At 55.1% G+C, this 19,518-nt stretch overlaps 2 protein-coding genes across 10 annotated transcripts in view; one reads left to right on the forward strand and one right to left on the reverse strand.

Moving 5' to 3' along the window:
* PPIP5K1 (diphosphoinositol pentakisphosphate kinase 1) overlaps window positions 1-13,481 on the forward strand; it is a 28,598-nt gene extending 15,117 nt beyond the window's left edge. For 4 of the 8 annotated variants that reach the window (XM_081170832.1, XM_081170833.1, XM_081170834.1 and 1 more), the window contains 11 exons: window positions 232-346; window positions 1,186-1,293; window positions 1,402-1,518; window positions 2,303-2,467; window positions 2,872-2,959; window positions 4,533-4,655; window positions 6,089-6,151; window positions 7,808-7,990; window positions 10,885-11,028; window positions 11,622-11,732; window positions 12,268-13,481. In XM_081170832.1, coding sequence (XP_081026958.1) covers window positions 232-346; window positions 1,186-1,293; window positions 1,402-1,518; window positions 2,303-2,467; window positions 2,872-2,959; window positions 4,533-4,655; window positions 6,089-6,151; window positions 7,808-7,990; window positions 10,885-11,028; window positions 11,622-11,732; window positions 12,268-12,815 — 1,765 coding nt within the window. In that variant the 3' untranslated portion in view covers window positions 12,816-13,481. The remainder of the gene's footprint in view (window positions 1-231; window positions 347-1,185; window positions 1,294-1,401; window positions 1,519-2,302; window positions 2,468-2,871; window positions 2,960-4,532; window positions 4,656-6,088; window positions 6,152-7,807; window positions 7,991-10,884; window positions 11,029-11,621; window positions 11,733-12,267) is intronic. The other 4 variants (XM_081170835.1, XM_081170836.1, XM_081170837.1 and 1 more) reach the window with 4 other exon arrangements.
* Window positions 13,482-15,663: 2,182 nt separating this feature from the next.
* Window positions 15,664-19,518, reverse strand: part of MAP1A (microtubule associated protein 1A) — a 34,796-nt gene continuing 30,941 nt past the window's right edge. For both annotated transcript variants that reach the window (XM_081170803.1, XM_081170804.1), the window contains 2 exons: window positions 18,820-19,052; window positions 15,664-18,302 (listed from right to left, as the gene is read on the reverse strand). In XM_081170803.1, coding sequence (XP_081026929.1) covers window positions 18,147-18,302; window positions 18,820-19,052 — 389 coding nt within the window. In that variant the 3' untranslated portion in view covers window positions 15,664-18,146. The remainder of the gene's footprint in view (window positions 18,303-18,819; window positions 19,053-19,518) is intronic.

Consider the following 19,518-nt stretch of genomic DNA (forward strand, 5'->3'; position numbering starts at 1 on the left):
CTTTTTAAATCTTTGCTCCCCAAATTCTTTTGTCTTGTCTAGTGTCTCTAAACAAAACTTCCAAGATCAAATTGCAGTGTAATGGGCACTGTGATTGCCCTCTTTCCAAAAGACGTCTGTCTTTTTCTCCTTGTGAATCTGCGTTGGCCTCCAAGCCCTCTTGGTGACAGAACTCCCAGAATTGTTGGTGAGCTTTTGGTCCCCTCACTGCTTTGACTTCTCTGCCTCCAGGTACTCGAGGGGAGTCCTGTCTCCGGGGCGCCATGTCCGGACACGCTTGTACTTCACCAGCGAGAGCCACGTCCACTCCCTGCTCAGCATCTTCCGCTATGGGGGCCTCCTGGATGTACGTGAGCCAGCCATGGTGTTGTGTGTGTGTGTGTTTTGCCCATGGAGAGGGGCTGACCCAGGGCTCTCCAGTGCCCTCTGCTGAAGGGGGAACCCTTTGTCTCCTGATAACTCTGGCAGCGCCCTCTGCTGGTGGCTCCAGAGTCAGCCTTGAATTTCGTTCAAGTGTCTGGAGGGTGGGCCTGAACTGTCCTCCAAACACGGGGGGGGGGGACGGGGGACAGGAAGATGCTCCCTGCAGCCTTTTCCTCTGAGCCATCCTTGGAAGACTTGCTCAGTAGTTCACCTCCCTGGTTTGACCCAATAGTCACTGAATATCATTTATAGATGTGCTTTTCAGGTGAACCCACAAAGCAGTTTACATAGAAATACTTAACCAGCCAGCCCCCATTAAGACTTTATAATGGGAAGGCCAAGGCCAGCTACCAAGGGAAGAGAGCACCTTCTGCCATTAGGGCAAGGGTGTCTTTGGGCAGCTCAAGGAGGCAGCTATGGGAGGAAGAGGCTACTCCATGGACAGTGTGTGTGTGTGTGTGTATTGGTGAGTTAAGCCACTTGCTTCTGCTAGACGGTCACCTGGATTTTGGCATGTCATGAGAACTGGTTGGAGCTGGTTCATCTGAAAGGGTTCACAGCACAGTGGGTTTTTTGGCCAATGCTAGAAAGAAAAGCTGTGGGCTGTGAAGTCTGCTTTGTGTTGAACCCCTTCAGGAGGGTTTATGCGAAATTCACTGGGGGGAGGAGTGCTAGAACCCTTCCAGGTCCCTTCAAGGCTGAGCCCGCCCCCCTTCCAGGCCCTTTAATCCTGCCTGCCCTTGTCCTCCTCTTGCCTTTCAGGAATCGAAAGACCCTCAATGGCAGAGGGCCATGGACTACCTGAGCGCCATCTCGGAGCTGAACTACATGACGCAGATTGTCATCATGCTGTACGAGGACAACAACAAGGTGAGGGAGCAGAGGAGGAGGAGGAGGAAGCTGACGGGGGGGGGGGAGGCCGAGTGGCCAAGCCACTGTGACTTCTTCTCCAGCAGAGCCTCACTGCTTTCTTGGCAGGACCCTTCCTCTGAGGAGAGGTTCCACGTGGAGCTGCACTTCAGCCCAGGGGTGAAGGGCTGTGAGGAGGACGGCAGCGCCCCGGCAGGCTCTGGTTTCCGCCCGGCTTCCGCAGAGGTGAGTCCATGGCCTCTGAGGCTGCTGGGAACAAAGGTGCTTGTAAGGCAGCTGGTATGACCAGTCCCCATTGCTCCCAGACGGTGCAGGAATGGCCGTCTGCTGGGAAGGTGGGATGAAGGGCAGCTCTGACCTGATCTGGCGCAGGTGCTGAGAGATCCCTTCCGACTACCAGAGGAGGGAGAGAGAGGGTGGACGCTGCCTCTCTGGGCTGTGTGTCTTGCTCTGCCCTGAGGAAAGAGATTATGCTACCCATTTTACCTCAGGCTAATGATGGAGGCACATCCGAGTGACTGAAGGTGCCTTGTTTGATTTCTGCATTATCACAATGGTAGTATTACTAGAAAGAAAGTCTCTGTCCTCTCTGGCTGACCTCTTTCCTCACAGTGTGGGGCAGGGGGGAGACTTTCCCAGCCCAAGGGTTCCCTCCCCTCCTGGACCCACATGCCATTAGTGGGCGGGACCAAAACCTAAGCGGAGGATGCAAATTTCCCCTTTGTTCAGTAGGCCCATTTCTGTACACCTTCACACACAGAACCTGTTCTGGATACAGGCATGTGAGAGGCAGAAACTCTTGTGCAACGCAGGGCCAGTCTGGGATGTGGCTTGGGGAGCATGCCAGGGGCCAGAGAAAGGGGCCCAGAGGGCCACTGCATTCTACCCCAGGTCTGAGGTTCCCACCTCTGCATCACCGCCTCCAACCTCCTTTTCACTGCCTAAAGTTTCCCCTCACTTCCAGTTCTCAGCCCTTACACACCCACCCCCTTGTGCTGCTTTCCTGCAGAAGGAAGCCAAGAAGCCGGAGGAGGGGAGCCTGGAGGAGCTGGCCAAGCCCAAGGCCATTGTGGAGATGGACCAAGCCCAGCACCTCTCCTCTCCGCCCCCGGAACCCATCTACGTCCAGCGGAGATCCCCTCTCATCCGCAACCGCAAGACCGGCTCCATGGAGGTAGAGTAGAGGGGCTAGACAGGCTGTGTGTGTGTGTGTGTGTGTGTGTGAGAGAGAGAGAGAGAGAGAGAGAGGGGAGAGATGCCTGCCAGGACAATGAAAAATTCACCTGAAGACATAACGAAGACAAGAGAATGTATTGTTCTTTACTTCTACCAAAACATTTGTGCTATAACCAAAGCTCTGGTTGGTGGGTTTGCCTGCATCTTCTAGAGGGAGGATCCCCAGATGTCGTGGCCCAGAAGGAGGGGAGGTGTTTTTCCCTCCTCCAAGAGCTGCTTCCTCCTCTGCCCCACAACCACTTTCTGTCTACCAGTTTGTCCCTTGCTGCTGCTGCTGCTGCTGCTGCCCCCGGCCAAGGTGCCAGAGGCCTCCAGAGCCACCTGAGTGCTTGTTTTCCACAGGTGCTGTCTGAATCTTCCTCCAAGGCGGGTGGCTATCGCCTCTTCTCCTACTCACGGCATTCCTCAGAAGTGAAGCAGAGCGGGTTAGGTAGGAACTTCTCTGTTCTCTCTCTCTCTGTTGACAATCCTGGTTGGTCAGTGGGTGGGATTTTGTATGTTTTTTCTCCCAGCCAGATAGGATCTGAGGCTGTCTCTGTAAAGTGCCCCCCTCCCCCTGAGCCTGGGCTGCCTGCCTGAGGCCCTGCGCTCCCTTCCCTTCTCTAGCTGGCCTTTTCTCCTGTGGTGCTGCTCTGGGATCTCACAGACATTTTGAGAGTCCAGGCAAGGAATGTCTCAGGTAGGTAGGTAGGCAGGCAGTTTCTGACAGTCAGCAGGAGGGACAGGGAGTCTTGGCCTGAGGGCTAAATGTGGTTTTTCTTTTTTCAAAAAACCTTTGGGATTGGGGGGGGGGGCAGAAACACATAAATGGATTATTACCAGCCCTTCTCGGGTGAAGAAGCAATGGCAGTGGCCACCCTGTGCCCTCCAGCTTTGGCAGGCTGTTTCCCTGGCACATAGGAATGACCCCCTCCCTGCAAAATGAAAGGAGCTATATTCATGTAATGAATGACTATTACATCTTAACGTAAGAACAATAGCCCCTGTCTCATTGAAAAAGCCCTGGCAGTGGAGAACCCTACCCCCAAGACACGAGTTGTCTTCCAAATGCCTCGTGTGTGTGCAATCACTCAAGAAAAAAAGGCAGGTTCTGATTTAGAGCTCTTTTTCTGAGGCGGGGGCAGATTCAGGGGCTTCCTCACAGGCCCTTCCTTCCCAAAAGAAGGTCACTGGCCAGGGGACCCCTTCCCATCTCCCCAGAGCCAAAGACAGAGGTGGGAGGAAGGAGCTTCTCCAAGGTCAAGATTGGAGGGTGCGGGGTGTGTGTGTTTTGCGCCGTCTGTTTGAATCCGGGCACTGACCCAGCACCCAGGCCTGCTTACCTGCACCTTGAGACCATTATTCCCCTTACGTAACAGGCTGCTTGCTAAATCTGGAGTCTAAATTGGGGGTGGGGGACACTCTGCAATTGGCTCCAGCCTGCTCTGCCTGGCCTTGCTGGCGGGGGAACATGGTGTGTGGTCCAATCACGGTGCTTGCCTCAGCCAGTAAAAGCCCACCCACCCTACTCCACACCCAAACCTGTGTTGTGATGCTCCCTCTTGCATCTGCCCTTGCTCTGATCCACAGGGCTCTCTGCCTGGGTGGTCAGCCTCTTCCTCTGTCCCTCGGGCTTGGGAGTGTTTTGGTCTGGTCCTGGGCTTGTGGGCTGGACCACTGACCATCGCTTCTGGCCACGGCATGTGAGAAGATGGTGAGGCTTTGAGAAGCTGGAGCAGGCTGGCTGTGCCCTGGGCCACAAAGGTCTGCCCCTGCTCTTCTGTTTTGTGTTGCCCTTCAGAGCAGATTTAGGAGCTGCAGACCCCCTCTCTCCTTCTTCCTTTGCCACTTGGAGGGGAGGACGGTGGCAATTGGGGGCTGCGGCGCCTTCTTGGGCCTCTTCCTGCAAGGGCTGCTCTGCTGCTTTCTGCCCCACTAAGCTGGGTTGCCTGAGCTGCATGTGTCTGTGTGGGGGGTGTTTGTGTGCACACGTGTGCTACTAACAGCTTGATGGACCTTTTCAGGGTCGCAGTGCACGGGTCTCTTCAGCACCACGGTCCTGGGGGGCTCCTCCAGTGCCCCCAACCTCCAGGATTATGCCCGCAGCCACGGGAAGAAGTTTGCCTCCAGCTTTCTATACAAAGATGGTAGGTGCACCCTCTGCAGAGACATCCTGAAGCTTGGGGCTGGGCGCTTGGCGGGGAGGTTCCAGGGAAGCATGGGGGCTGAGCACTCCGAGGACCCCCTTGCCCTCATGGGTCCTGGGAGAGCAGGGCTGGGAGAAGGTGTCTCCACATCCTGAGGGCCTCTTGCCTGGAGCTGCCTGGTCTCACCAACACCACAGGTCCTCATAAGGACAGAGAAGCAGACTTAGTCACGGCATCCATTAGCAGGGAGATGGAGAGCAGGTTTGAAGCTCTCAGGGATCAGCCTCACTAGTGAAGTGCTCCTTCCCCTCCCAGAGCAGGATGGGAGTTGCCTAGCATTGAAGAGAAGCCGCAGGTGCCAGGAGTTGTTCTGGGCGGCATCGTGGGGCAGGGTGAGCAGCTGGGTTGGCTTTTCAGGTGAAGCAGAACAGGAGATGGGGTTGCCGCTCTGCAAGTCTCTACCAAACAGCCTGCAGGAATGATTCTCCTCCTCCTCAGTGGCATTTACTGGGTCTCTTGGGGTTTATTCCTCTGGCAGCTGCCTTCAGCCTTCAAGCATACACAAGGTTGTTATAAAGTCCTGGCAGGGTTTTCACACCAAATAACACCTTCCCTGTTTGAGAGGGGCTTGCTTTCTGCCCCTTGCAGCGGAGAATTCTTCTCGGCTCCAGCCCTGTTGTGACTAGCCTGTCTTGCAAACTGGGCTTGGAGCATGGCTCTCAAATAGTTGGGGAGCTGCTCAAGAACTTTCTGAGCCTCTTCTGGCACCTTCTGGTCCTCCCAAGGTCTTTTTCGCTTCTTGCATTTGCTTGGTTGTTGAAAGAGAGAGAGAGAGAGATTCTACAGTGCTTGCTGAGGCCTGGGTTGGCATGGCAGAGGAAGGGGAAGCCTGTTTTTGTGGGCTATTAAGGTTGGCCTCTTGGGGGCTGCTCCTAGCACCATGCTGGGGTGATTTCCCACAGGGTTGTGTGGTGGGTGCTTTCTCTTCTTTCCCAACCAGAAGCTTAGGGGTGTCAGTAACACTGTCTGACCCAGCTCAGCAATATTGGCAGGTGAAGGAGCTGGGCTGATGCTGGTCCTTGGCCAGTAGAGTGTTGGTGTATTCCTGCACCCTTCATTGTGGCTCTGGACAGGGAGGTTGAAGAAGCAGGGTCTACTGCCCTCCTCCTCTGCCCTTCTCTCCCATGGGACCCATCTGGGGAGTGCTTGTCTTCGGTCTCCTGTTGCGCCGCTGTCCTGTGGTGCCCATTGCCCCTCTGTGTGTGTGTGTGAAACCGTCCCTTGTGCATGTTGCTCCTCCCAGCAACCTCCTGGGGGAGGGCAGTCTAGTGTGGGGTGAGGCCCCTTCCTGTGGTGGGCCTGTGCTTCCAGCAGGGGGCGCCACAAGCAGATGTGCGCCTAACTGACGCGATGCTCTCATCTTGTTTCCTCAGAGCTCTTGTCTATGCCAGCTGTAAAGCGGTTTTCTGTGTCATTTGCAAAGCATCCAACTAACGGTACGTTTGCTTCTTAATTTGACGCCCCTCCCCGCTCCTCCTGCTCCCTCCACCCTTCCTATGTCTTCCATCCCCGCGTGAATGAGTGGGCAGCTGTGTCGTGCTGTGCTGTCCCCCCCCCCCGCCGCCGCCACTAACCACCCTCTTGGCTCTCCCTTCTGTGTTCTCACGGGGATGGGGTGGGAGCAGAGGGACCCCTCAAAACACAAACAGCAGCAGCAGGGAGGGCAAGATGAATTACCTGCCCCGCCCCCGGCTGGAGTGACCTGATGGGAGAGAGCCTATGGGGTACCAGCTGCTCCCCCCTCGCTGTGACCCAGAGTGGGGAGAGAGCCTTGGCCAGTTCCCCCCTCTCTTTAGGCTGCTTGCCTGCTTGCTTGCCTGCCTGCCTGCCCTCCAGTTCTCCCACCCCCAGGCAACAGGTCTTGCTGGGCAGTGTGAGTTCAGAGGAGGGGAGGTGCCTCTCTCTTTTCTTTGGGGTCTTTGCCTCTGCCGGGGTGTCTGGCTCTTGCCTGACTGCAGGAGGTCTTGGCTGGCCCTGGGCAGGCTTGGAGGTGTCTGGTGGGTGGAAATTGGGGTGGGGGAAGCTGCTCACAGCCCCTTGGGGAAGGTTTTCTTTCAGAGTAAAACATGCTAATTGCATTAGAGAGATTTCCAACTCTTTTTGCTTCTGGAAAAGACAGGTTCCTTCTGTTTCTGCTTGCTAAAGTAGAGGGCTGCAAACTCCTTCTAAGCCTCAATCATCTCCCTTTCCTTTGTGCTTATTGTCACTTTCTTCTTTGCTTCCCTCTTCTGTTATTTGCCAGCTAGCAAAAAGTCTTGCTTAAATCACTGGAGGGACCAGTTGGAAGACAGGGCTGATTGTAAACTCCAAGCCTCATATTTGGTGCTTCTGTAGTTCTACAATTTATTCATTTAAATTTATTCATTTCATTTTATTCATTTAAATTGGGCTTTTTGGTTTCTAGGAGTTAAAAGCAAGGTTTTAAAAACCAGTCTATGGTGCTTGAGTGCATTTCTCTCCTCAGTAGAGCTGAGGAATATCCCTGCCTCCCCTGTGGCTGGCTGCCAGTGGAGGGGCACCCCCACATTTTGCTCAGTGGAGTCCTTTGCATCCCATGTGAGGTTTGAGAATGAGCGGTGGAGGGACTCTGAGGAGGAGGGGCAGCCCAGAGCTGCGAGGGGGGGGGGGCGAGGAGCAAGAGACTCAAAGGCTGTAGGCTTACATGCCCCTTCCTTGCATGCCGAACAGCAAGGCCAACTTCTCCTCCTGACTGGCTATTTCTGCCTGGGGGAGGGTTTCTTCCAAATGGGGGCTTCCCTTAGGGACATCTGGTGGGCCACTGTGGGAAGAGGATACCGGGTCCTTTGGGTTCTTCTGATGATTTTATGGAAACTGAATTGGTGCTGACCAGACGATGCTTCTGCCAAATGTCTCAAAGGGCCTTCAGGTGCCCAGAAAGTGTTTGCCTGTGTTGTCTCTGAAGTTGGAACAGAGTTTGCTCCACGGCGGGTGGTGCTGGCAGCTGTCCTCCCTCCCCATGCTCTTCCATGGTCCAGGCTGGGCTCCCCCCCCTTCTCTTCCCCTCTCTGTTGCCTTGGCTTTGGCTCTGCTGTGCCCCTCCCCCACTCACCCTTTGTGGCCCCTCCCCCCAGATGAGCTGGAAGGCCCCTGCGGGCGGCTGCTGCTGCGCCACTTTTCCTCTGACTTTGCCGCCAGCCAGCCTGCCTCCCTCCTGGATGCCGCCCTGGCACATCACCTCCGCCAGTGCTCCTACCACTTCCGCCTCTTCCGGGACTGGCTGGTCTCTGGCCGGGGGGACCTGGAGAGCCTCGACGGTACGGCATGGCACTGCATGGTGCCTTGGGGGCCTCCTTGGCTGGGCCCTCCCTGCCCAGGGGGTCCCTGTGGCTCTGCCTCTTCAGGGGCTGCTTCCTTCCCTCCCCTGCCCAGCTGCCCTTTGCCTGGAGGAGGCCAGCCAGGAAACCTCTTCTCTTGTCCTGCCGATTCTTTCTCCGCTCCTCTTCACCGGGCTACAGCAATGTTAAAACACAACGTTAAAAAAACAGCTAAATTCCTGGCTACCTAGAAAGGCTGCGAGCCCTGGTGGGTCTCGCTTGCCCCTTGCCCACCCCCATGGAAGCCGGGCAACTGAGGAAGGGCTGCCCCTGCTGCCGCCGCTGCTGCCGCCGCTTCTTTGCATGAGGTTTGGTTTGGCTTCTGGGGGCCCCCCCCCAGGTCCTGGGCGTTGTCTCCCCAGCCAGCCCAGGCTGTTCTGCACCTGGTGCCAAAACCCTTGCAGAGTGTGCATGTGTGGGTGTGGGAATTGTGTTGCATGGGCAAAGCAGCTTCCCTGCCCCACAACCTGCCAAGGGGGAGCAGTGTGGGACTTGAAGGATGGAGGGCTCTTGGGCAGGCCCATAGGGACCCTCCCTTTCTCTTTCCCACCCTGGCACACAGGCCCAGCCACTCCCTGCATGGCTTTGAGCACTGGGCTGGGCTTTCTTCCCAGGAGGCCAAAGCTTGATTTTAGGGCAAAGCTGCCCAGGTGGCTCTTGACTGGGAACCTGCAGGTGGGGGAGGTTGGCAGCTGCCTGCAAGATGCCTGGCTTGTCTTCCAGAGGAGTCTACTGCTTGGGTCATTGCAGACCAACACTGCCCAGGAATAGCCTTATTCCTTCTGTCTGTCCCTGCGTGATGGCCAGGCTGGTTTGTGTTCCACTATAAGGGCAGCTCAGCAGGAAAGAGGACCAGGCCTCCCCTCCCTTTGGCCTGCGTCTTCTTGGCGGGAGCTTCTCTTCCACTGGCGCCGTTCCCTTCCTGGGGAGAGGAGGCTCACTTGCAGGCTCCTTTCACAACCCTGCCTTATTTGCAGCACAAGTTTAAAAGCCAGCAGCTCTTTTGGACTGGTGCAAAGCGCCCCCCCCCCCGAATGGTGCTCAGCATCCAAGAGAGGAACAGTTTCAGGTTTGTGTATAATTTGCACAGTGGCTTCCTAAGAGTTTCTTGGGTCATAAATGCAGATTTTGCAGCTTCAGAAAATTGGCTCAGCTCCCCTTAAGACGGTTGAATGTTGGTTTGTGATGCCAGAATTTGTTAGCGGATGTTCCGCTGGTTTGACCGACGTAAGGCACTGGAGTCCAGGCTTCCTTACCTGATGCAGCCCTTTCCCTTCCACGCAGACCCACTAGAGTATTGCTGAGCATTCTGCAGCATCCTCTGCTCAGGTGCTGCAGCGGCAAAAGCCACCTCCTGGATTGGGGACCTAAACAGCCTGCAGGTGGGAGGCAGCTCCTGAGCAGCTATTTGCAGACTGTATAGCCCTAAGCCATGAGGGCCTTGACTCCAGAGCTCAGTGCATGGTGGGGCTGGCTGACTGACAAGGGGCAGGGGGCTCTGGACCCCCAACTCCTCTGGAAGTGCAGCGGCCTCTCCCGAGGCCCAGTGTTAGAAACTGAAAAATGAAAGCTAGGAGCTAAATGGCACCTTAAACCTAGGTTATGGGCACAACAACGGAATGTCTAGGACTAGGTACATTTTTTCAATAACAAGAATGCAAATCTGAAAATGAACGAACTGCAGCTAAAATATTATGTTCATTTTTCACATGGTCTAGTCCTTCCCCTGCTCACCCCCCCCTAATATTCTTAAGAGGGTTTCTTCTCCAGTCTTCAGAGAGTAGCTGGAAGTGGGGAGGCAGAAAAAGGTCCGTTGCTTCCACTCTGCAGTTTTAATCTGAAATCTTAGGCACAGTACTGCACCCAAAGCTCAGAACTGCTCGTGCTAATGAAATTCCCTGTCAAAAAAATGTGCCTAGAACAATTGGAGTTTCGAACACTGTTCAGGCCCAACCGCTCTGCCCTTCTTATCCCTTCCTGGCCAAGCTTTCGTCCCAGCCCAGCTTGGAGCAGGCTTTGTGTGGGGCGCAGGCTGCATAAAAGTACAGGTCCACAGGGTGGGTGTGGGGGGTGATACTGGAAAGGGAGCAAGGAACCAAGTGTGTGTGTCTGTTGTGTGGAGAACAAAGCGGTGACCTGCTCTAAAATTTTCAGAAATGCTTTATAAGAAAAGAATGAGCAAACTGTTGTTGATGGGACATTTCAGAAACAGAGTGGTGGGGGCAGGGGCTTCATCCTTCCCTTCCATGGGAACCAGGAGGCAGGAAGCTGAGGTTGTACAGTATATCCCTAACCCTAACGCTCTCCCTCTCCCATCTGCTGGAATAGCTCCAGGGTTAGAAATGCCAGTTCACCCAGCAGGGGTAACACAGACTGAGAATGGCTGCCCAAAGGTTGGGGAGGCTGGGGCTACCATCACCAGGACCAGTTACGGCGCACCACTAGAGTCCCTGGGCAAATTGGTTTTGAAGTTTGTCGCATCACCTCTAACAGCCCCCTAGGCAGGTCGAGAAGAGCCTTTGGGAGTCTGTTCAGGGCTCCAGGTGCCAAGGAAGGACTTTCCCTTCCCCAGGGACAGGGAGGAGCAGCAGCCAGGCAGCGGGAAGGTGGGCTAGGTGAGCTCCAGGTTTTCCTCCCAGCCCCTGCGTGCTTTTGCTTCTGAGATGCTGGGCTGGGTCTGGCCTGCTCTTTGGTGTGTTTTTGGGGCTCCATGCCTGTGGCTCGAGGGGGACATTGGGGCTTATTTTGGGCGTCTGGTGGGGAGGCAGCCGCCACTGAGTTTTCTCCTCTGCAGAGGTCCTTGACGCTGGGTGGGGGGTCTGCTCTGCCTGCAGGCTTTGAAGGCTGCTCCATGGTGCCCAGCATCTACCCCTTGGAGACCCTGCACAACTCGCTCTCCCTGCGCCAGGTCAACAGCTTCCTGACGACCGTCTCCAGGACCTGCAGCACCAGCACTCCCCACTCAGGAGCTGCCCCAGGTACCATCAGAGGCAGGCAGGTTGGGCGCTATGCTGGGGTCCCGGGTGGCCACCCCCTCAAACTGAGCCCCCTTCTGCCCCAGGGCTTCCTGCAGGGCAGCACCCATGTTTTCCAAAGCAGCTTTGCCCAGCTGTGTAGAAGCAACACATTTCACTGCACGCAGAAATAGAATACCCGTTTTCTGGGGTGCCACCACCGAAAGGGCATCCCATCTCAGCACGGAGACCCTTTGGTGTCTTGGTATTGCAGCTGCATGAGCTAAGGAGCTGCAGGATATTGGAGAGAAGCCCTTAATCAGCGAAGGAAAGCTTGAGAGTGAAGAAGACATTTATGTTTACTGAGAAGTATGTGATAGATGAGCAGAATTTGGCTAAAATAGGAGAAGTGTGGGGGCTGGCCTAGGCTGGGGAAACACCTGGGGGCTTCGACAGAAGTGCCTTCCTGGTCACCAGGAAAGCCCCAGGCCCCTCAAAGGTTAGCCTGAGCAAGGGGCATCTTTGACTCCAAGGTGGGGGTGGGCAGAAGGGGTGGTGCCCAGAAGCAGGCCCTTGCCAGGGGGCTCACAGTGTTGTCCTCCTTCTCTGTCCTGCAGCGCTCTTGGACTCCCTGATGGAGAGCCAGGGGCCAGGCGAGGACTTGACGCCGCAGCAGATTCTCTCCTCTTCTCTGCCTCTGCGCCCCCGCTCAGACAAGCCCCCCTGGTGTAAGTAGGCACGGGGCTTGGGAGGGAGGAGCAGTTTGATGGAATAGACTCGGAGGAACAGAAGGCAAGGCTGCCCAAGGGGACCTTACAGGCCTTTGGGGTGGTCTTTGTGCCAGCAGGAGGAATCCCAGCCAATGGGAACAGAAGGAGCGGGGGCTAGGGGTGGCAGCAGCAGCAGGTAGGTAGACTGGGCTGGTTGCAAGGTTGCCAGGGGCCCTCAGCCCAGACCTTCCTGGTGCTTGGAGTTGGTCAGGGCAGCATATCTGTCTGTGGGGGAGCCTCCCTGCGGGCTGCACAGGATGAGACCCTCACCCTAACTTTGCTTGGGGCAATATGCACCCCCACCCCGCCCGGATTGTGTGGCTACTATTAGATGCTGCCCTGGGATCCTCCTGGCATTCTTCAGGGTGGGACAGTTGCCAGGTCCTGTGCCCAAAGCTGTGACGGTGCCAAGGAAGGGGTTTGCAAGGAGCTTGGGGGGCATTCTTAGCACCTCATCCCCCCCCATGACCACCTCGTTCTGATTGCCTTGCAGACAGCAGCGGCCCCTCCAGCACCGTCTCCAGCGCAGGCCCTTCGTCGCCCACCTCCTCTGTGGAGAGCTGCCCCCGCTTCAGCTTCGTCTCTCAGACCAGCAAGGAGCGGCTGGCAGGGCCCATGGAGGGGAGCCAGCCGGGCAACAACGGAGCCTTCAGGGAGAAGGGAGATGAACAGAGCCTTGCCAGGAAAGCCTCAGCACAGGAGGAGAAGGAGGAGACAGAGTCTGGCGGGCAGGCAGCCACAACCATACTGCAGAAGGGACTGGAGGGAGGGGAGGAGGCTGCCTCACCCCAGGAGGAAGAGGAGGTGGCGGCTGTGGTGACGGGGGAAGAGAGTGAGCAGCTGCCCGCAGCACTGGAGCTGCTGGAAGTTGGGAGCAGCAGAGGTGCAAGGGAAGGGCAGGCAAGTGAAGGACGGAGGGAGCTGGACCTGCCAGAGGAGGAGGAAGAGGAGGCGGCGGCAGCAGCGGAAACTGGCTCAGGAGAGGCCACCTGGGAGGAGGCCCTGCTCAGTCCCTTTCTCCCGGTTGGGGAAAGCACTTAGGCAGGAGAGGCCTGCTGCCAACTGAGGCTGCCCTAGTGGGAACCTTTCTTGCCCCTCCAGGAGGCTGCCTGCCTGAGCCAGGGCCCCCGTCTTGCTCGGAGTCCACCTGGCGGGGATGGGCTCTGTACCAGCAGAAGTTGGGGCTGTTCCCCACTTCTGGGACATGAGCCTCACTGGCCCAGCCAGGATGGCCTTCTTTCTCCAAAGTGTCTGGCTGCAGCTGCGCAGAGTGGGGGGAGACTTGAAGAGACACCCTCCCCCAAGTGGTGTCCCCCTGGCTGTCTGAGTGCGAGAACTGAAGAGGTCTTCCTTGCTGGCGGCAGCGGTGGGGGTGGGAGGCTCTCAGTGGGGGGGAGGTCCTCCAATCCTGCTGGCCATTGCCAGGGTACAAAGCTGCTTTGGAAAAATCAGGTTTTCTTAGAAACACGTGGATGAGATGCCAAATGGTGTACAGTGCAGAGCAAATATTTAATATATTATTCGTGCTGGCAGGTGGAGGGGGCTGCTGGAGGTCCCCACTCCCCCACCCCCGCTCCATGGCCAGGCATGTGTCGCCCGTGGTTCAGATGTGTCTGTGTTTCTCTTGCGAGGGATTGTACAGCCGTCCCCTGGAGTCCTCCTTGTGCTGCATTTTGTGCGTGGAGTAAAACGCCGACACTCCCAAGACGGGTGGCTTGTGTGTGTCTCTTTGGAGGGAGCCGCTTGGGGGTCTCTTGGTGTGCCTTTGTGCGGGGGCAGCTTGGGGGGTCCGGGAGGAGGAGGAGGAGGCTGCACAGAACAGGGCTAAGCTGGCAAGAATTCCTGAAGTACAGCTGTCCTGCACATTGAGAGGCCGCCTTGCTGCACAGTATAGAGGGGATTCCTTAGGCAGAATTGGCAGCTGCACTAGAAAGGACTTAAAATGCCCCTGCTGGCTCAGGCCAGCGGAAGCCCATCTAGCCCAGTGTCTTGTTCTCACAGTAGCCAACCAAGTGCCCCAGTGGAAAGCTTGCAAGCAGGACCCGAGCACTGTTTCCTCCTGTCGTTTCCAGCAAGGGCTATATAACTGCTAAGAGAAGCTGCAGAAACACAAAAGGAGGGTGTCTGAAAACCCTTGCAGGTCTGTTTGTGTGAGAAGGAAGCAGTCTTTCTTGAGGCAGGGGCATTTTGCTCAAAGAGGACAGCTTGGCCACCATCGCAACATCTGGGTGGTTGGTGGAACATGTTTTTGAAGTGAAAATTACAAAGCATCATATAGAACAAGGGGAGCCAACACGCTCCCTTACAGATGTTTTTGGACGCCAATTCTTTTTGGCTCCATGTAGCCTGCCTGACACATCTGGGATGTTGGGAGTTCTTCCAGTTGAACAACATGGGGGGGCACTAAATTGACTACCCCAATATGGACGAACAAATATGGCCTTGCTAGACTTTTGGAGTTCTTTTTAGCATGTCAACAAACACGTGGATCCTGCATACTTGTATTTTCAGTAAGACTTTAACAGACGCTTGCCAAAGGCTCCTGAGCAAATTTAGCAGCCTTGGGGTGAGAGGACAGCTCTTCTTTATAGGTCAGGAACTGGTTAAACAACACAAAACGGAGAGTAGGAATAAACCTGCAATTCTCAGAGGGGAGGGATTCTCTCCTCCCCCAACTCCTACAAGGCAAGGGCCTGCACTGGTGCTGGTGCTTTTTAATTTCTCCCTCTGGAGGTTGGAAGGAGCAGCCACCTTAGATGCCGTTTTGGTGTGGGGTTTTTTGTTTTTTTTTAGTGTGTGTGGGTATGTAAAATCAAACTATATTGTGCAGCACCCTAAATGGTTCTCTCCAGGTTTGGTGAATGGGCAAGAAAATGGCAAATGCTGCCCAATGTAAATGTAAATTGATATGCAAAGAACAGAACAAAAACTATGCATGCTGCCATGGTTATCAAGGAAATACATATGGAATACTGTGTGCAGTTCTGATCTACCCCACTGAATTGAAACACCTTCATGCAAGGAAAGACAAATATTGGTGACTCTTTAGTTTGGAGGGGGAAGGCAATTAATGAAATGGACTGAACTAGATTCGGGATGAGTGAGAAGAAAAAATTGCACATAATCGGTTGTGATGGGGATACAGAATTTCACAGGTTCAGAGGTGGGATTCAACAAGCACAGTTGCAGGAGGCAGCTCTTTCCCTCACCTTGAGGGTCTCCCAGCTGTCTGGCCTGTGTTGGTGGCCCAGCTAGAAGGTTGCTCTGCTCTTGCACTCTTTGTTGGTGTTCCATACCTACAAGGGAAACCAGTTGTTTTCTAGGGTGCCATTCTCTTCTGGATTCTTTTGCTCTGGACTAGGTGACCCTTGGGTACCTTCCGACTCTTAAGATTCTGTGATTCTATGGCTCATGAGGAACGTTACACAGACAGAGGCCAAATCCTTGTTCCTGTGCTGCAAACATCAAACCTGAGCAGTTTTCTGGAAATGCCGTTTTGAACAAAAGGTATGTGGACAACAAAGCAGGTTGTTCTGTTCATTCCCCACCAAGCAAAAAAGGAGATAAACTTTTTGGCCTGCCCTCCCCTGACCCCTTTAGGCCTCTGCTGTGTGGGGTGAGGGAAGCAGCAGGAGCAAGGCCCAGGCAGGCAGGCAGGCAGCTGCTCTGGAATGCCCCCAGAGGGGCTTTGAGGGAACAGAGCAGCCCTTCTCCTTCCCTTGACCTATGGAGCTCAATGCCATTGGGCCGGAGAGACACTGGGTCATGGATGCTGGCGGAGGAGCAGAAGCCCAGCTCCAAAAGGCTGGAAGAGACTCGGCGGTGGGTGGAGGATCAGGGCTGGGCACTTTGCCAGTGCATCAGTCAGTCGAAGCAGGACAGGAGCCCCTTCTGAGTCGCAGTTAATGTGGCTTTATTGGTTAGTGCAGGCCCCTCCATTTACAATCATTAGAATTACAGAGAGTTGCACACAGAAATGCGAGGGGAGGGGGAAGAGGAAACTCAGGACCTTGGATTGTACATAACATGGAGGAGAGGAGGATGGCAGGGGGAGCACTGGGCTCTATTTATACAACATTCAGTAGCAACGGGAGCTGGCCTAGAAGTCCTTCTCGCCGCTGCTGCCTTTGAGAAAGGTCCCCATGAGCATGACGCAGCAAAGGAGGAATTGCGTGCTGGGGCCCCCATGCAGGAACAAGCAGAAGCAGGAGCTCAATGTCTTTCTCGGCATTTCTTTCCTGGGCTCCCCAACGGTCCCTCTGGGTGGGGGGTGGTGGGATTGCTAATGGAGCTCAGTCTGGGTGCATTATAAACAGCAGTTTTTACAAGGTTTGCCGTAGAATGTGAAGAAGGGAGATGCTGAAGCCAGCTTCAAAACTACAAATTTTGGGGAAGGACTCAAGCTGGTTGGGTGGGGAAATTGGGGTTGTGGAGAGCAGATCATTGAGTAACCATGGGGCAGGGAGGGATGTGGGGGAAGATATTCCCCTGAAGTACTTTCTCCTCTGATGGAGCAGTGGGTCTAAATCCCACTGGCCCCTGCTTCAAGTTTTAAGATAGACACATTCATAGGTGGGTTAGCGCAGCAGCTTGTCTGTCCAGGCCCAGAGACCCACCACCTCTGCTGCTGGGCCTGAGCATACATGGCTTGTAGGCACTGGTCTCTGGCTGCGGCCTCATCACAAGCCATGAGGGCAAGTCCAAGACCCAAACCATAATGGATAAGCTCAACAGGAAAGCAACAATTGGGCTTGCTGGGCCCCTTCCTGCAGGGCAGGGAGCTGGAGCATGGAACTGAGCCCCTGGAGGCTGCAGAACCAAATGCCAGGGGGAAGGCAGGGGGGCAGGGGCTTGTCTATCATCTGTCAAGCTTACTGCATTTAGAAATGTGATGTTTACCCTGTGCCCTGAAACCCAGAAGCCTTCACTGTGGTGATGGCAGCTCACAGTAAAAATATTTTAAATACACACACACACACACACACACGCACACACACACACACACACAGCATACACAGTTCCAATAAAAGGTCAGTTCCAATTACAACCCAAAGAAACCCAAAATAAATATATAGACAAGTGACCAGAAAAATAGTTCCTATGGGATTCTCCCCAGCTCCACTTTTTCTTTTCTTTTTTCCGTTTTTGCCAGTCTGATGGCAGGAACAATTTAGACCAGCTAAGAGGGCTGAGCACATTCTTTCCTAGACCAAGAGCCACACCCAAAGACTCGGTAAGGCTTTTTCAGAGCTTGCCCAAAGCTTCACACCCATGATTTGTGACTTCCCAAGTGTGCTCTGCCCTCTCCCTCCCTGTGGCTACAATGTGCTGGGCCATCAGCCCTGGCTTTGCCAGCAGCACAGAGGACAAAAACGGGGCCCCTCACTGTGGCTGCTGACAGCTTGAAGGGCCTCTAACGCTATCTGCAATAGCTGCGAGGAGAATGGCAGTGCATGCGGGGAGCCTGCAAACACCCCCTTCACTTGGTTTGGCCCTCAGTTCTAGCAAACGGGAGGAAAGGATGTCCTTGTATGTGCAGCAGTGCCAGCTCCATCCCCAGAGGGATCCAATCCCCACGCACCTACCCCAATTTCCCCCCTTCTAGCCACCGTTTTGCTCACAGGGAAATACTGGGACTTTATAAACATGATCCTCCTCCAAAGGGCACAGTCACTTGGCAGGGGCCAGCTTCGCCTCTGGCACTGCTGAAGATGCAGTATTTGGCATTTTCTAACTGCAGAGCTGAAGGGCTTCTCTGCAATGTACTCCTTGGTGCGCCAGGCTGGATTCTTTTTCCAGCACAGCTTTGGCAGAGTGTTGGGGGGCAGGCAAGCCGGTTTCCACTTTTCTGTGTCATCATCTCCTCCTCCCAGCTCAGTTCTCACTTCACACCTGAGAGGCAGAGGAATGGTGTCTCTCTTTCTCTTCCTGCTCTCGTCCTCCTTTTTACTGGTCTCTTGTGCTGCTTCCATCTGAAGCTACCCCGTGGGCTAAGTCGGACAAAGTTCTGGAGGTCAGAAGAGCCCTCAGGCAAGGAAGCGGGGAGGGAGGGGGCAGCGCTTTCGCAAGCAGCATCAAAGCAGCTGAATTATTCTACAGCAATGACGGAGGCAGCAAAATAAATCTGGAAAAGTGAAGCAGCTCCCAAGAGGGTCCCTCCACTCCACACACATCCAGGCATGCTGGACACGTCCTGGGCATGGTGGCAAACAAGAGCCACGTGCAGGCAGCATGTGCCCAGCAAATCCAGACCACATTTGGGACAGGAAGGAGACTTGCGCTGTGAGTAGATGGATCTCCCAGTGCTGCATGGGGTGGGGGGTGGGGAAGGCGGATGGACGGATGAGACGCGCTGCTGCAGCCAGGGGGGCCTCAGAACTCGATCTTGCATGCAGGAAAGGACTCATCCTGCATCACCACTGTGCTGCTGCTGGCCAGGACCATGATGCTTAGCTCCTGCTGCTTCTCGTGGGTCTGTTGGTACCATTCCCGGGTCACTTCCGTGTCGTGTGTTGGGATGAGAGTCACCTGAGGAAGCACAAGAGACAGGCTGGGAAGGGGTTTCCCTGGTGCTCTGGCCAATCACAGCAGGGACAGGAAACAAGACAGCTACCTCTGGCTAACAGCATCCCTTGCAGAGGCAGAAGGAGGTTTGCTGCAGGGTTGGGTCAAAGGAGCAGGCTGGAGCTAATTTTTCCAGCAGCTAGAGCAGATCTGGTGGGGGTGAGTGGGCCTCCCTCTTTGGACTTGGCTCAGAATTATTCTAGGCCAAGGAGAGGTGGCTGGGTGGGCCAATGGAGACAATGCCTTCCTGGCCAGATCAGACCAAGCAGTAGCTGAGCACTGGCTTGCCTGGTGGCTTGCCAGGACTGACTTAGGCAGTTTCCCTTCAAGTGAACAGTTCTTGTTGCACTGAGAAGTCATACTTTGCAGAGAAAGTAAGCTCTCCATGAGCCATGCTCTGCTGTAGCCCTTAGGCATGCTTGCAAACTCTCGCCCTCTCCTCCCCCCACTGGCTCCACAGAGAAGCCAACCCAGCCCATACCTGCAGGTTCTCCCCCCACTGGGCCTTCCCTTCCAGGAGGGCGTCCAACACTGCGCGACTGGGCTCCCCGCTGCCTGGGTCGTTGCCGCTCATGACGTAGTAGGAGGCCCGGACCCTCTTGAAGAATTCCTGGTCCGTGTTCTTCCCACTGCAGTGATTGGGGATGTAAGCCAGGTCCACATAGATGGGGGGCCCAGGGGGCACAGAGGAGCTGCTTTTGGGGTTGCTGGAGACTTAGGGAGAGAGAAGAGGGAGAGGACATTAAACCAGCTGGTGGCAACTGAGCAGGGTAGTTGCCAGCCCATCAGCTCCTGGTGAAAATGCCCCAACTAGGGATCTCTCACATAACATCGTTCTTTTTTTAAAAAAATAGTATGCAATCACAGCCCACTTTGCCCAGTTCTGCAAAGAGGTGTTCTACTGGGAGCCCAAGGACCACCTTCCACTTCCAGCATAGCACCGCCTGCTGGTGGAGGAAAGGATCAGCTTCCAACTCTTTGGAGCAAGTGAAGGGGCCTCCCTCCCCCTCCACACAAACAAGCCTGGCCCTGCCTTCTAGGGTTCTCTGAGATTCCATCCTTCATCCAATGTGTTTATAGAAAGGCAGACTATTATAGGGCCCAAGACAGAGCTCCACAGTCTGAATTACTGCCTAAGAAGAATCCTGTAGCTGCAGTAGGGTCAGGCCAGAGGAAGTTC

The sequence above is a fragment of the Podarcis bocagei genome (genome assembly GCF_964188305.1).
Source record: "Podarcis bocagei genome assembly, chromosome: 14".
Taxonomy (NCBI): domain Eukaryota; kingdom Metazoa; phylum Chordata; class Lepidosauria; order Squamata; family Lacertidae; genus Podarcis; species Podarcis bocagei.